The sequence below is a fragment of the Poromitra crassiceps genome, assembly GCF_964638095.1.
Source record: "Poromitra crassiceps genome assembly, chromosome: 10".
Taxonomy (NCBI): Eukaryota; Metazoa; Chordata; class Actinopteri; order Beryciformes; family Melamphaidae; genus Poromitra; species Poromitra crassiceps.
The window spans coordinates 17,242,031-17,256,000 of NC_139631.1; the positions used below are offsets into that span (position 1 = coordinate 17,242,031).

Consider the following 13,970-nt stretch of genomic DNA (forward strand, 5'->3'; position numbering starts at 1 on the left):
TGTGTGTGTGTGTGTGTGTGTGTGTGGGGCGGGGGGGGGTTGTTTGTTTTATTATTTTTATTTTTATTTTTATTCACATTTCATTCGTTTTCACACAAGACATCAATGTCTACTAAACATACATCTTTTTCCATGCCGCGCATCTCTTTTCCCACAGCGTCTGCATATGGTGGTGAGGCGTGATGCGGAGCTGAAGCTGCAGAAAATCTCTCGGCGCTATGAAGAGAGGGCCCAGCAATCGAACGCCAAGTCTGTCATGTCTCAGCTGGTCCAGCAGCAGCAACACCTCAAAGTCCAGGAGGAGATGAGAATGAAGAGCATTGAGAAGGTACTGTAGACCGTGGAAAAGGAAAACACTTTCAACACTGTTTTTTTAACACTGTACATTTTTTATTCAAACAGGTAATTACAGTTCAAATGTTGTGCCCCCCCCACGTTCAAACGAATGTTCAAATTTCGAGAGAGAAAAAATGTCAGCCCTATCATGCAGGTACATAATAGTAAACTAATACTGAGAGAAACTTACACTCAACCCACAACTAGTTTTCCCCTGCTTTCAGCAACACCTCCTCACCTCTTTGAAGATAACCTCGCGTCACCAGGCTCTCTCAGATGGGAGAGCCTGGTATGCGTTACTGAGGCAGGAAGACAGAAGAAGACCTGCCCCGTCTTCCGGTGGCCTGTGCTGCAATGTTTTCGGCACCGCACGGTCTTCTCCGCCCATTGCCGGAAAACTCTGAGCGAGGTTTTTCCATCCAGGCTACTTTGAAGAATAGTTCATTCATTTTTTCTTTTTATTTTTTTTCACCCCGATTTTTTTATCCCATTTTATCCCCCATTAGTGCTCACTTGATTTCTCAATCCTGGTTGCTACTCCATCCTCTGCCGATCTGGGGAGAGCCGAGACTGGCTCCATGCTTCCTCCGAGACATGGGCAGTCAGCCAGCCGCTTCTTTTCACCTGACAGAGGAAGCTTCACCGGTAGGACATAGCACGTGGGAGGTTCACGCTATTCCAACCAGTTCCCCTCCCTCTGAACAGGCGCCCTTAACGACCAGAGGAGGAACCACATTAGCAACCAGGATATTGCATGTTTTTGTGAAGGGGGTTCCTATATGAAGGAAACCCCCGAGAGGCACGGGGAGAACATGCAAACTCCACACAGAAAGGCCCTTTTGCCGACCCCACCCGGGCGGTGGGCACTCGAGGACATGCGGACGGGCACGCATTCCTTCAGCGTTCACCTCGTCCCAGGTGGGAATCGAACCCACGACCTTCGAGCTGTGAGGCGATTGAATAGTTCATTCATGCTACTGATGGTGTTGACCATATAGGGAACTGTGTATGTTGCAGCTGCGTGCATCTCGTCAGAAGCAGAATGAGATCATGGCTCGTATCCACGCCTCCATTGTCCAGGTGCCCAAGCCGCCCCCCAACAGATCACAGAACGTACAGAAGAGACGGCAGCAGCAGCGACGCAGGGAACAAGCACAGGTCTGAGCCCAATCTAATAGCAATGTGATCCATGATTCTCTTGTCACTTACCTCCCTCCTCATGCAGGGTCTAATCATATCTAATAATAAAGGACATTTCTTCACACATGATGACACGTTTGTTACACACATGTGCTCCAATCCAAACTGCCAAAGTGAAAGGAGTGGGATTGTTCTGCCTTTTTGGTATTACAACAATGCGTGTCCATCCTGTTGCCCATGCAGACGGTCCAGGCTGAAATAGCCCAGTTTGAGAAGAACATGAGGAAATTGGTTACGTCTGGTTTTGCTTCCTCCTCAAGGTGAGAGAATGCACAAGGAATATTGCATTTATCTAGTGCATGTAAATGTGTTTTGTTGTTTGTGTTAATATGAAGTGTTTCTCCAAAGATAGATATTCACGATTTGGAAAAAAGGGATACTGATAGCACAACATGTAAACAAAATGGCTTTTGTAGACAAATTGTATAGAATAAATGATTGCCTGATGTATTATTTCCAACAATATAGCTTTTTGTAATAGAACTCTGCATATCAGTAACCCAACAAACCACAAGTCCCCTTAAGGCGCCTTCACATAAGAGGTCTGCACTTTCCTCACCGCGAGGTAGAGCGATCTGGTGAGCGGAGTGCAAATCTGCAGGACAATCTTCTCCTCTGATTGGTTGTGCTCATAAAAGGTCAGCGATAAGTAGGTCAGCATTGAGATATTTTGAACTTTCAGCGCAGAGCAAAGTGGCAAAATCGAGCTGTGCGCGTCGCCAAGGGTAGCGCTGCCACCTGGTTGAGAAGTGCCGCTCTCCCCCATAGGAAAACAACGGGACAGCGGGCACAGAGCTGTTTTACTGCGGGTCATGTGTAGGCGCCTTTAGACAACTTTGACCTGACAGTCAAGACACAAAGCTATTCAAGAAAAGATTCAGATTTTCCTCTTCTTTTTACTCTCAAAGCTGAACTCACAGTGACTCACTGATGGATCTAATATTAAACTAGGACAATGAATTCATGCCTGATTTGATCCAAAGTCTGTTTTCCATTGCAGTGGTCAGTCCCTCCCTGCAGATTTGCCCCTTGGCAGCAGTAGCCTGCAGGGCCGTGAGGCTCCTGGAGGGGGACCTAAGATGCTGCTGCAATCCAACAGCGAGTACATCCAGAAGATCCGTCAGAGGCTGGAGGACGACGCCTCGGCGCGCCAGCAGAGAGAGAAACGCAGACGCAAATTCCTGGTGGAGCAGCTGATGGCCCATGAAGCTCAGGAGGTGAAACATTTCATATGACATCTCTATATGTGCTGCTCCATCATTTTGAGTCACATTGACCCCCTCAAACCATACTCTTTGGAAGCGGAGAATCTAAGCTTTCTGGTGATATCAAAATGAGTGAGAGGCACCCCTTTATGTGTCGACTGTTTCCAAACTATGTTTTTGTGCAAAGAGGCCTCAAAGAATGACAAAGTAAGTGAGTTCTGCTTGTCACCCTACGTTTATGAGCTTCAAAACTATATTTAGCGTTCAAATTTCACAATAATATTTATACAGAATGAAAGCCAGGGCTTTATTTTATAAAAATCTGATGAAACACTAAAACAGCAAAACAACAACAATATTTTCTCATACAATCACGTTTCTACACACCAGCACAACATCAGACTCATTTTGATGTGCATGTTTTTTTTGTTATGTTTTTCTTGTTACCATCTTCTTCAGCATTTAGTAAATCTTACACACGCTATCTTTGACCTCACATGATCTACTCTTCGACACCTGTCGTTTCAAACTTTCAACCCTAAATCAATCAATTGATCTATGGACTCTCCCTGTGCGCAGGAGGCCCAGCGCGAGGAGCAGCTGGTGGGGCGGCTGACGCGTCAGACGCTGCAGGAGCGCCGGCTGGCGGTGCAGCTCCTCCAGATGCGCATGGAGAAGGATGTGATCCGGGACAACCGCCTCCTCCGAGAGCGTCAGTACCAACAGCGCAGAGAGAGGGACTTCCAGGAAGCTCTGGAGAGGGAGGCGGTGAGATAGGATGAGCCAGGAGGAAATCCAATCCTCTCTGTAGTCACTCTGCATTAGTCTGTATCAGTGATAGGATGTCCTCTCTGTAGTCACTCTGCATTAGTCTGTATCAGTGATAGGATGTCCTCTCTGTAGTCACTCTGCATTAGTCTGTATCAGTGATAGGATGTCCTCTCTGTAGTCACTCTGCATTAGTCTGTATCAGTGATAGGATGTCCTCTCTGTAGTCACTCTGCATTAGTCTGTATCAGTGATAGGATGTCCTCTCTGTAGTCACTCTGCATTAGTCTGTATCAGTGATAGGATGTCCTCTCTGTAGTCACTCTGCATTAGTCAGTATCAGTGATAGGATGTCCTCTCTGTAGTCACTCTGCATTAGTCTGTATCAGTGATAGGATGTCCTCTCTGTAGTCACTCTGCATTAGTCTGTATCAGTGATAGGATGTCCTCTCTGTAGTCACTCTGCATTAGTCTGTATCAGTGATAGGATGTCCTCTCTGTAGTCACTCTGCATTAGTCTGTATCAGTGATAGGATGTCCTCTCTAGTCACTCTGAATTAGTCTGTATCAGTGATAGGATGTCCTCTCTAGTCACTCTGCATTAGTCTGTATCAGTGATAGGATGTCCTCTCTACTCACTCTGCATTAGTCTGTATCAGTGATAGGATGTCCTCTCTGTAGTCACTCTGAATTAGTCTGTATCAGTGATAGGATGTCCTCTCTAGTCACTCTGCATTAGTCTGTATCAGTGATAGGATGTCCTCTCTAGTCACTCTGCATTAGTCTGTATCAGTGATAGGATGTGTGGTGCCATAGGAAGAGGGATGAGGGATAGACTTGCAGGAAGATTGACAGGGAAGCTGTGAGATTGGACAGGAGGAAGTAGGAAACCGTGTCTGTGTATTAATTCTGACTATAAGTGGTCAATATAAGTGTTCAATATGTATTGCAATATAGCCTACGGTGTGGTCATGGTGCAGTAGCATTGTTATTACCCTCATTATCACACAGTTCTAGAGCAGATTATTTAACAATTGATTCGTCTCACATATGTGGTTACTTGTCCCGCAGTTTAAAATCTCAGAACATCTTTTATATGTTTTAAAGAGAAAAGAGTATTACGAAGTATAATAGCGTTGTGGTATTACTGATTCTGTCTTTGTTGTGGTTAGTTGCAAACCAGGAAATTGAATCCTTAGGTATTAACATAAACATAAAGTTGTATCACTAGCAATGTTGAATCTCTTCCTCTCAATCTAGCTCGCTATTAATCTGCTTCAAATCTTGTTACCCCTGCTGGAGCCATAGAATTAGAATGAAAATAACTGGCATTCAGAAACAGTCCAGCATTTGACTATGTGGTGTACCTGTGTCAGTCAAATCGTGGGTCATATATCACGACTCTCTAAGACTAAAAATTGGTTTGCAAAGAGGGAGAACTCAAAAAGTATAACAGAAAAGATCACTGACTGCCCTACTTGCAGTAAAACACCAACCAACCAAACGAGGAGTTCTGTCTTTGTTGTAAGTATCTTACTCTTCTTATGGATGCACAGAAGGCAAACCTCTTGAAGACATCTGAGGATCACTGAAGTGGTGAATATGTTATTGTGGCCAAAATAACAACTAAAGTGTGATATCTCCAATATCAGTCAACTACGTACAACAAAGGCAGATTTTTTGTTAAGTTTGGTTTTCTGTGCATGACTGCACCTGATTATGTGTTTTGCACTTGGACTGTAAACATCTTTCCTTAATGCAAACTACAGTACATAAATACATAAACTGAATACAGTACTGATTAGGTAGATGTTTTAGGTAATGCCAGTTCCACTCATTCCAATTCTATGGTCGAGGCCTGGTATAGGCTTTGGCTCAACAGGCTAAGCTGGACTGTGCCGAAGAGATCAGGAAGGAGCTGGAACTGTATAACAGGATGGCTGCTGAGCGTGCTCAGAACAAACACAGGAAGCACTTGAAGAGCTGCCGGGAGGTTTTGGAGCAGATAGTGGACCTGGCCACCAAGGTTGGAGAATACCGCCTGCTCACTGGAAAGTACGTGACACACTAGCATCTGACCTTAAAACTTCCAAGCTGACCTGTTTGCCAATCAAGTAATGAATATGAGGCAATTCATTATGTTCCATCAATTTTGTCTCTTAACCATCATTAACAAGGAGTAAAAAAAAAAAAAATTGATTTCAAGTGTTGAATGTACTAAAGTCATAATCTAGAACCCTGGCTGCTTAGAGGGATGGGGTTGAGGAAAAGAAAGCATGTACAATCTCTTATGTGATTGCTGTCTGTAATATTGTATGTAATATTGTAAAAGATCTCACTTGAGTCCAGAAGATCAACATCAAAGCAAACCAACTCTTTTTCAGTTTTTCAATTTTCATGATAAAAATAGGCAATTGGGGGCGTCCCGGTGGCTCACCTGGTAGAACGCGTACCAGAAAGGCTTAGTCCTTCATGCGGCTGACCCGGGTTCGAATCCTACCCGTGGTCCTTTGCCACATGTCATCCACTCTCTTTCTCCCCACCTTTCCTGTCAACCTACTTTCCTATCCTAATAAAGGCAAAATGCCCCCCCCCCCCCCCCCCCCCCAAAAAAAAGAAATCTGAAAAAAAGGCAATTGAAGCCCCCCCCCCCCCCCATTTGCAAGATGCTTAGAAAGAGAGTGGGTTACTTGAATGCCATAAGACCAGGGTCAGAAATGAATCAATCTTTCTTTCTTTCTTTCTTAAAAGGGTATTTAGGTGGCATAGGTGACAGTATTGACAAAAACTGAAATGTTTGCTACTGTATAGAACGGATGAAGCCTTACAGTGCACTGGTATGGCAACAGAGAGAAGAAAAGGTGTGAACAATGACCAAATAAATGATCAATACTGAAAAAATTCTATGTACTCCTGAGGTCAAATAAAATTAGAAGAATTCAACATTCTGTCTGCTTCTTCTCGTAACCCAATATACATCATCACCACAGATACACATTCACCTTCAGAGTTTTGTTTCTTACTGGCTCCATTACATGGCACTCTTTTTATATACAGTATATTATATTCATTAAATAATTCATAATTGAATAAAATAACGTGAACTTGAATCATTATCGGACCACAGCAAAACAGTAACCAAATTTATTTTAAACTCGTAAACATAAACTTACAAGTGATGTGTTCAATTTAGAGTCCATTTCATTGTCTGTTGAGGTACAGTAAATCAACTTCAAATAGTGAAACCATATAAACCATATAAAGCTGTTGTTGTTCAGGTCTGATTATAATTACAATTCAAACAGTTATTAAATGTAGCTTTGCCCCCTGTCCCATTGTTGTCCCGTGCCATCTCCAGTCTGATTCCAGAGAAGCTGATGAGGGAGTGGAAGGAGTTGCTGATCAGTGGTCTTCCCCTGTATGAGCCGGTGACTAAGGAAAGGCTTGAGTCCTCCACCTCACTAGACCCTGTAGAGCTTGAGAAGCAGCAGACTCTCAACAATCAAGACTATGATGCATACACTGTGAGTTTGAGATGGAATCTGCTGTGTGCGTGTGTGTGTGTGTGTGTGTGTGTGTGTGTGTGTGTGTGTGTGTGTGTGTGTGTGTGTGTTCAGTTCCTACAAGGGCATCAACATCCATGAAAGAATGATAGATCTCACCTTCATTTGTCCTCTAACCCATCTGTCATGGGGATGTTATGTCGCTCCTCCATTCCATCTTTACTAGCCTTCCTGTCAACCAAATAAAATGTATATGGATAGAAAACACTGCAAGCCCTGGACTCTCCAGGCTGAAGACCTTCTCCATCTTAGTCATCTGTTATGTGTGTCAGAACATGGTAGGTGAGTGGGCGTGGCCAGAGGAAGCAGGGGAGACCAAGCCCCCCCCGGCCAACAACAGGATCCTTGGACACGTTGTCCTGCGCTTGAGGAACATTGTCCATCCACCCTCCCGGGGCACCCCGCCTCCTTCCTTCCCTCACTTCACCTTGAAGGCCTGTGTCCTGGGCAAACTCTACTCTGGCAAGACCACCTGCCTAGCCAAGATCGCTGAGGGTACACAGCATGTGACATATCCAATGTGACAATATCACTCCACTCACTCGTAACATTGTAATGCCATACAACTTCATTTGTGTGAGTGTGTGTCCTTCTCTCCAGCTGATGGTGTCCATGTCTTATCGGCTGACACACTGATCCAGGGGGCGCTGACTGCTTATGAGAATGAAAAGGAGGTTAGTCTAATTCTGTAGTGTCCAGTCTCACAGCAAGAAGGTCCAGGGTTTGAACCCCAGTCTGTCCCAGGTCCTTTGTGTGTGGAGTTTGTATGTTCTTCCCCCGTGTTCGTGTGAGTTTCCTCCAGATGCTCCGGCTTCCTCCCACCATCAAAGACATGTATGTTAATAATCCTGTCAGTGTGTGAGGCACTGGCAATTCTAACTGGAGCTCCAAGGTACAGCAGTTGAAAATCCATCTGGCTAATAACACTGGCGCATTTACAATGTTCATTAATGTGCATTGTCCCTCAAATAAATAAAATAAATAACCATTCATTTCAAAGCAATAAACACTTGGTTTCTCCATATACTCACTTTAATTAAATACTTTTTTCCATTGTCTACTACAGGACACAGACAGCAGTGAGTTACCTGCCAGTGAGAACACAGAGCAGCAGCAAGAGAAAGACACTGACAAACAGGACAAATCCTCCACATCACTGAAATCGGGTGGGTTACTACAGACAGAAGCATTCTATTCTATTCTATTCTATTAAGTTCTGTTCTGTTCTGTTCTGTTCTGTTCTCTTTTGTTCTACAAATAATCAAATATTAAGATCACCAGCCTGTAAATTTCTTTGTTTTCCAGAGACATTACAGTGTTTTTATTTGCCTGTGGTGAAAAATGTACTCTTGTATTGTGTATGAGAGACTTTGTTGTTTTCCAGCTCTGGACAATCAGGAGGAAAGTAGAAACAGAAAGGTTAGTGGTTACAAAATGAATTCAAATGTTTGTTATTATAGATTATTTTATCTTTAGTTTAAACATGTATCCAACCACAAAATGTAGACCATACAAGGGCCTTGGCCTTCTGTGACCAAAAAAAATGCACACCGAATCTCATAAAATGAGTACTAGCTGGAAAATAAAGTTCAGAGTGGAATATTGTTTAAGTTATTATTTATTGTTCCCCAAATTAATAACTATTTGGAATGAAACACTTAATTGCTGTCCCTGTCCTCCAACCTTTCCTTCCTAACTCATCCTAACTGCTTACGTGGCGCCCCCTAGCTGTCTGCACGGGCCCTGCAGGGAGCAGCTGCAGAGAAGGAGCTGAGGAAAGGAAAAGCCATCCCTGATGAACTACTGGTGGACATTGTAGTGGAGGCTATCAGGTAAGTGCGCAACCTGTATCCCGGATTTAGTGTGTTTTATTTTATTGCTTATTACATTTTACCATGCATATGTTGTGCACGCAACACACACACACACACACACACACACACACACACACACACACACACACACACACACACACACACACACACACACACACACACACACACACACACACACACACACACACACACAGGTAGAATCTACAGTATATTTTGTGTTTTATTCTATTTTCTCTCTACTATGCATGTTCCAACTCATTGGATATCCATTCCAAGTGGAGATCACATGGGATTTTTTTTTTGCCCTGCAAGATCTAAAGTGTAGGCTGTACTCTATGTTCAAATACAGTATCGTATCCTATGCAAATGTCTTCTCTCCGTACCAGGCAGGTTCCAGCTTCTTCAGGTTGGATCCTGGATGGGTTTCCAGTGAACATCAGCCAGGCCCGCCTGCTGGAGAAAGCCCTGGCTGGGTGGGCAGAGCGAGGGGATGAGGCTGTGAGCAGCAGGGCTAACCTGGCAGTCAAACCTAACGCCACCAAAAAGCCCCCACCCCCAGCCCCCGTGCTGGACCTGGCTCTGCTGCTGGACATTTCTGATCGGCGTGTCCTCAGCCGAGCAGCCCAACAGACCTGTAGGTTACCCGGGCGAGGATGACTGAATGTGTATGCGTGCAAGTGTAACATTTACCTGCCCCTGTGGTACTCCATTTCCTGAACAATACCTGCATGCAATAAAGAAGCCTAATACTCTTGCACACTGATTTCTTCGACACCTGCATACAATACACACGTGTATCCATTTTAATATAGAATTGTACATTTATACATTTGTTGCCATTTGTATGTGCGTGTAGGTACAACAGAGAGTGTGGAGGAGCCAGTGGTGCCTCCGGCAGTGGAAAGCTCTCCAGTAAACTCAACCCAGGACCCTGTGACTGTCGCTTCTGCTGTGACTGCTGCTACTGATACTGGTACAGGTACAGGCACTGATATTGCTACTGCTGCTGCCACCAAAGCCTTACGTACCAGAGACAATAAGAGCTTGGAGAAGGCACAGATACAACACAGGTAAAAAGGGGAGTGATAAGGGGAGGGAGCGATTGGAAAAGATACATGCCTGCTACTTTATAGCCCTCTGTATGATGCCTGGCCTCTCTTCTCTCCTCTTCTCTAGGATCACAGGTTTCCACGACACCTGGCCAAAACTAGAGAAGTGGTTTGGTGGGAAGCAAAGCATTTTGGTCCGTCTTGATGCAGACGTGGAGGAGGAGGAGCTTTACAAGAAGGTGGAGTCTGTCCTGCAGAAGGTTATGGGGCAAAAACAGAAAGGTAACTGGTTATGATTTTAGCTTCAGGTGAACACTAGTAATACAAGTATACTAGTAGTGTAGTGTAATTATTACTAACAGAAAGATAGATAAATAGATAAAAGGCTGCATACAACCCAACATATATGAATATGTATCAATTGTCAGGCACATTCTCCACTTCTCTATTGTCTCATCAGCTGTGTCCACTCATCCTGTGGACGATGTCGTGTCGGACAGTGGGAAAGCTCCATCCACCTCTCCCTCAGCCACAGCTCCACATCCAGACCAGGCCCCCGGCCTCGCAGAGTCCTCATCCAGCCTCAACCAGGAAACCGCCCTCAGTGTCAAGTCACATTCCCAGTCCAACACACAGCCCCCTAGAGGTGGACGAGGTGACCACTCATCACTGGACTACATTTTTACATGGTTTCTAGCCTTGTTCACAAATATTAACTGAGCTGTGTAAGGTCACTGAAATATCATGAGCAAAATCATTTTTTAGGGTGGCTTGGCACTTCAGTGCTGGAGTCCCACTGCTGCCATGAATAAAAAGAAGACATCCATTTAACTTATTTAAGTTTTCATTTCACTTATTTCTTTGGATTTGATTGATATATGAGTGATTTTATTTTGCAGTAGAGATATAATCAATTGTTTTTTCCTCTGGTCGATCTATAGCACATGAAGACTCTCAGAGCCCGTCTGAGTCTGCCCCTCCTCACCCAGGCTCACCCAGCTGGGTCTATGTGGATGAACTCCTGCCTCCGGTACAATATAACGTGTATTCATGTTTGTTTAGCTTAGTAGGGTGGCATTAGATTTAGGTGAAATCACATAACCTGTTAGACAGGCCATAGTCTTCCCTACACTACTCCAAGGCCTTTTGGAGTAAGGCCACTTTGTCTTAAATCGTCTGAAATCTGTTGCTTTACAATATATCATATTTTCCATCTGGATTGCTTACTTCCTCCTCTCTCATCCTCTCCAATCCACTTCCTTTCTGTCCACTTCTCCCTTCTATTTCACCTCCTCCTTCCACACTCATCTCCTCCCCTTGTGTATCCAGGACATCCCAGAGTACCTGTGCCCCTATTGGGACACAGTGTGTGATTCATATGTGAGCAACGTCAAAACTGTGATGCAGAACCTGCGCTCAGAACACATCCTTATCATTCACCACCTATTCAACATCAGGTATCTAGCCAGACCTAGAGTTTGATCATTTGTTTATTCCAGTCCCCATTTACACTAAGCACAGATTGATTATGTGAATAGCTGAAAATGCACAATTGCATGTTCTGGCCATGTTCTTACATCTGTATGTCTGATAATGAGAACAGCTAGGAATGCACATCTGCTCTGAACCAAGGATACAGCTTTGCTCATCAGTAAAGTATTTGCAAATTCTAACCATCTGATAACCTGTCAATCTGTCAATATTCAGCCCATAGGAATTCTGTATAGCATAACCAAAAAGAAAAGTAAACGTGTGTTGCAAAAAAGAAAGAAAAAAAAGGAAAAAATATATATATACAGAGAGAGAGAGAGAGAGAGAGAGAGAGAGAGAGAGAGAGAGTGTTATGATCATCTTATCGAACATAGATATACCACTCGTGATTTTATGAGCTACTCTGCACCTGCATGGTTCATGATATTTCAAATCAAATAATCAATAAACAGGAGTCAGATATCTCTTACAAAAGATATTTGTAATATTAGCTAAATTCATAAAAAATGTTGATATTGAAAAGTAAATATTTTCCTAAAGATTACCTGTTCCATCTCGTACATGGTAAGCATCAGCCGGGTTGCTGTGACCTGAAGCAGCAGTTTGTATTACTAAAGCTGTTCTAAAAACTGTTAAACTGTTATAAAATATTATATCTCTAGAGAGGAGTATAAGCATTACCTGGGGCGTCCAGACATGAAGCAGGAGTTTGTGTCTCAGTGGCAGAGGGACTACAACAGCGTCCCTGATGACATGAGAGAGGACGATGATACCAAGGCAGAGATTCATCAGAGACTGGATGTAAGAATAAATTGTAATACTGTAGTATACAGTACATTAGACGGACAAAGACACCATGACAAAATTGCAGATTATACAAAACTGTACCAACGAGGAGAAACATAATTAAAAGAAAACGGTAAAATAAAATGGAGTAGAGATGATAACGAGTGAAATAGAGAAGCTTAGAAATGGAAAGCCTGGATAATGGTGTGTTGTGGTGTGTTATGTGTGTAGGACCTGCGTGAACGTCTGTGGGACATTAGTGACAAGCGTAAGGAGGAGGATGGGAAAGAGAGGGCTGCTCTCATGGGGGACGGGTGGTTGGAGGATCACACTGCTGTTCTCATCAATCACTACTCTACACTCATGCAGGTAACGTTTTCTACTCATCACTACTCTACATTCATACAGGTAACGTTTTCTACTCATCACTAGAGTCTATACTCATACAGGTAACGTTTTCTACTCATTTCAGTTTGACCATGGGCTGCACAAATGTTTCAATGTTGTCCCTGTATTGTAGCGGTGGGTCAGTTCCATTTTGTCCGCTGCTAATTCTATCTTTTTGTGAACGCATGTTCACACAGTTTCGTGATCACACCTGACTGTATGTGTTGTATAGGTGGAGGTGGACCGTTTCCAGGACACCCTGGGCATCCTCAGGGACTATTATCTGGGCATGTACAGACAGGTGCTACCTGAGACGCCCTCAGACTTCATCTGCATCCCCCTACTGGACATCACAGATGTGGAGGATCAGCAGGAGAGGCAAGAAACACACGAATGAATGATGTGTCATCCATAGGTGGATTTAGCGGGGGCCAGGGGGGCACGGCTTCCCCTAGTGGCTCAAATATATCACTACAATACCACTTGAATAAATCCTCTTCTACTCCTAGCAGACACAGAATTATTGTTTTTCAGAGACGAGAGCTCAGTTTTAAAGTCAGATTGAAGATACTGGTATCATATGAAACTAGAAGACCTAAGGCATCCAATGGTACCAACCCTGTCATGATATCTTGTTGAGAAATAACGCTCCAAATATAGGGTAGGTTTTGGCGAGGGAAAAACTGGCATGGCCATTTTCAAATGGGTACCTTGAGCTCCCTCACCTCAAAATATCCATGCCCACTTTGTGCGAATCCCATGCAGTTTTTGGCAAAAACCATGCAGTTTTTTGCATGCAGTATAAATATGATTTTCACCTATTCTCAGAAGGTACACTACATCTGCACTCTACAAACCTACTCTAAAAGTTACAAACTACAACTATTAACTATTTAAATAGCAACATGCGATTAAGACATTAGTACTAGTAGTTATACACTAATCACTATTTTAAAGGACCAGTGTGCAGGGTTTTGTGGCATCTAGCGTTGATGTTGCAGACTGCCAACTGAATAGCTCTACACACTGGACCACGTCTCTAATCCAATTCTATTAGTTATCATTCACATTACCGTAGTTACTAATCTCGTCTCAACAAACCCAAGAGAAACAGAAACAGCAGAAAACATTACAGCAATAATACAAATATGCAACCAAGTTAAATAGAAGAAAAATGTATATTTATATGATTAAATGTCTGTTTGGATACTATACCATTCTATTCCATGTTTCTGGTTTGTTTAGAATGAACATAAGAAGAAGGACTGGGCAGTTAGCATGAGCAGTGGTAGCCACCACTACATCAGCTCAGTTATGTCATATTAGTTTCACATTTCATTTTCTCAAGCA

The 13,970-nt window shown here is 43.4% G+C and overlaps 1 protein-coding gene across 1 annotated transcript in view; it reads left to right on the plus strand.

The window, feature by feature from the left end:
- The window catches only part of spef2 (sperm flagellar 2), a gene marked incomplete at both ends in the record, with an annotated part of 31,456 nt that overhangs the window by 1,117 nt on the left and 16,369 nt on the right, over positions 1-13,970 (plus strand). Inside the window, 22 exons of the mRNA XM_083645296.1 lie at positions 158-328; positions 1,372-1,494; positions 1,720-1,796; positions 2,537-2,753; positions 3,321-3,509; positions 5,377-5,564; positions 6,868-7,033; positions 7,345-7,567; positions 7,673-7,746; positions 7,875-7,922; positions 8,139-8,238; positions 8,457-8,491; positions 8,801-8,904; positions 9,294-9,541; positions 9,764-9,977; positions 10,084-10,238; positions 10,417-10,611; positions 10,898-10,986; positions 11,286-11,413; positions 12,110-12,248; positions 12,465-12,602; positions 12,853-12,998. Of these exons, the coding sequence (XP_083501422.1) occupies positions 158-328; positions 1,372-1,494; positions 1,720-1,796; positions 2,537-2,753; positions 3,321-3,509; positions 5,377-5,564; positions 6,868-7,033; positions 7,345-7,567; positions 7,673-7,746; positions 7,875-7,922; positions 8,139-8,238; positions 8,457-8,491; positions 8,801-8,904; positions 9,294-9,541; positions 9,764-9,977; positions 10,084-10,238; positions 10,417-10,611; positions 10,898-10,986; positions 11,286-11,413; positions 12,110-12,248; positions 12,465-12,602; positions 12,853-12,998 (3,167 nt within the window). The remainder of the gene's footprint in view (positions 1-157; positions 329-1,371; positions 1,495-1,719; positions 1,797-2,536; positions 2,754-3,320; positions 3,510-5,376; positions 5,565-6,867; positions 7,034-7,344; positions 7,568-7,672; positions 7,747-7,874; positions 7,923-8,138; positions 8,239-8,456; positions 8,492-8,800; positions 8,905-9,293; positions 9,542-9,763; positions 9,978-10,083; positions 10,239-10,416; positions 10,612-10,897; positions 10,987-11,285; positions 11,414-12,109; positions 12,249-12,464; positions 12,603-12,852; positions 12,999-13,970) is intronic.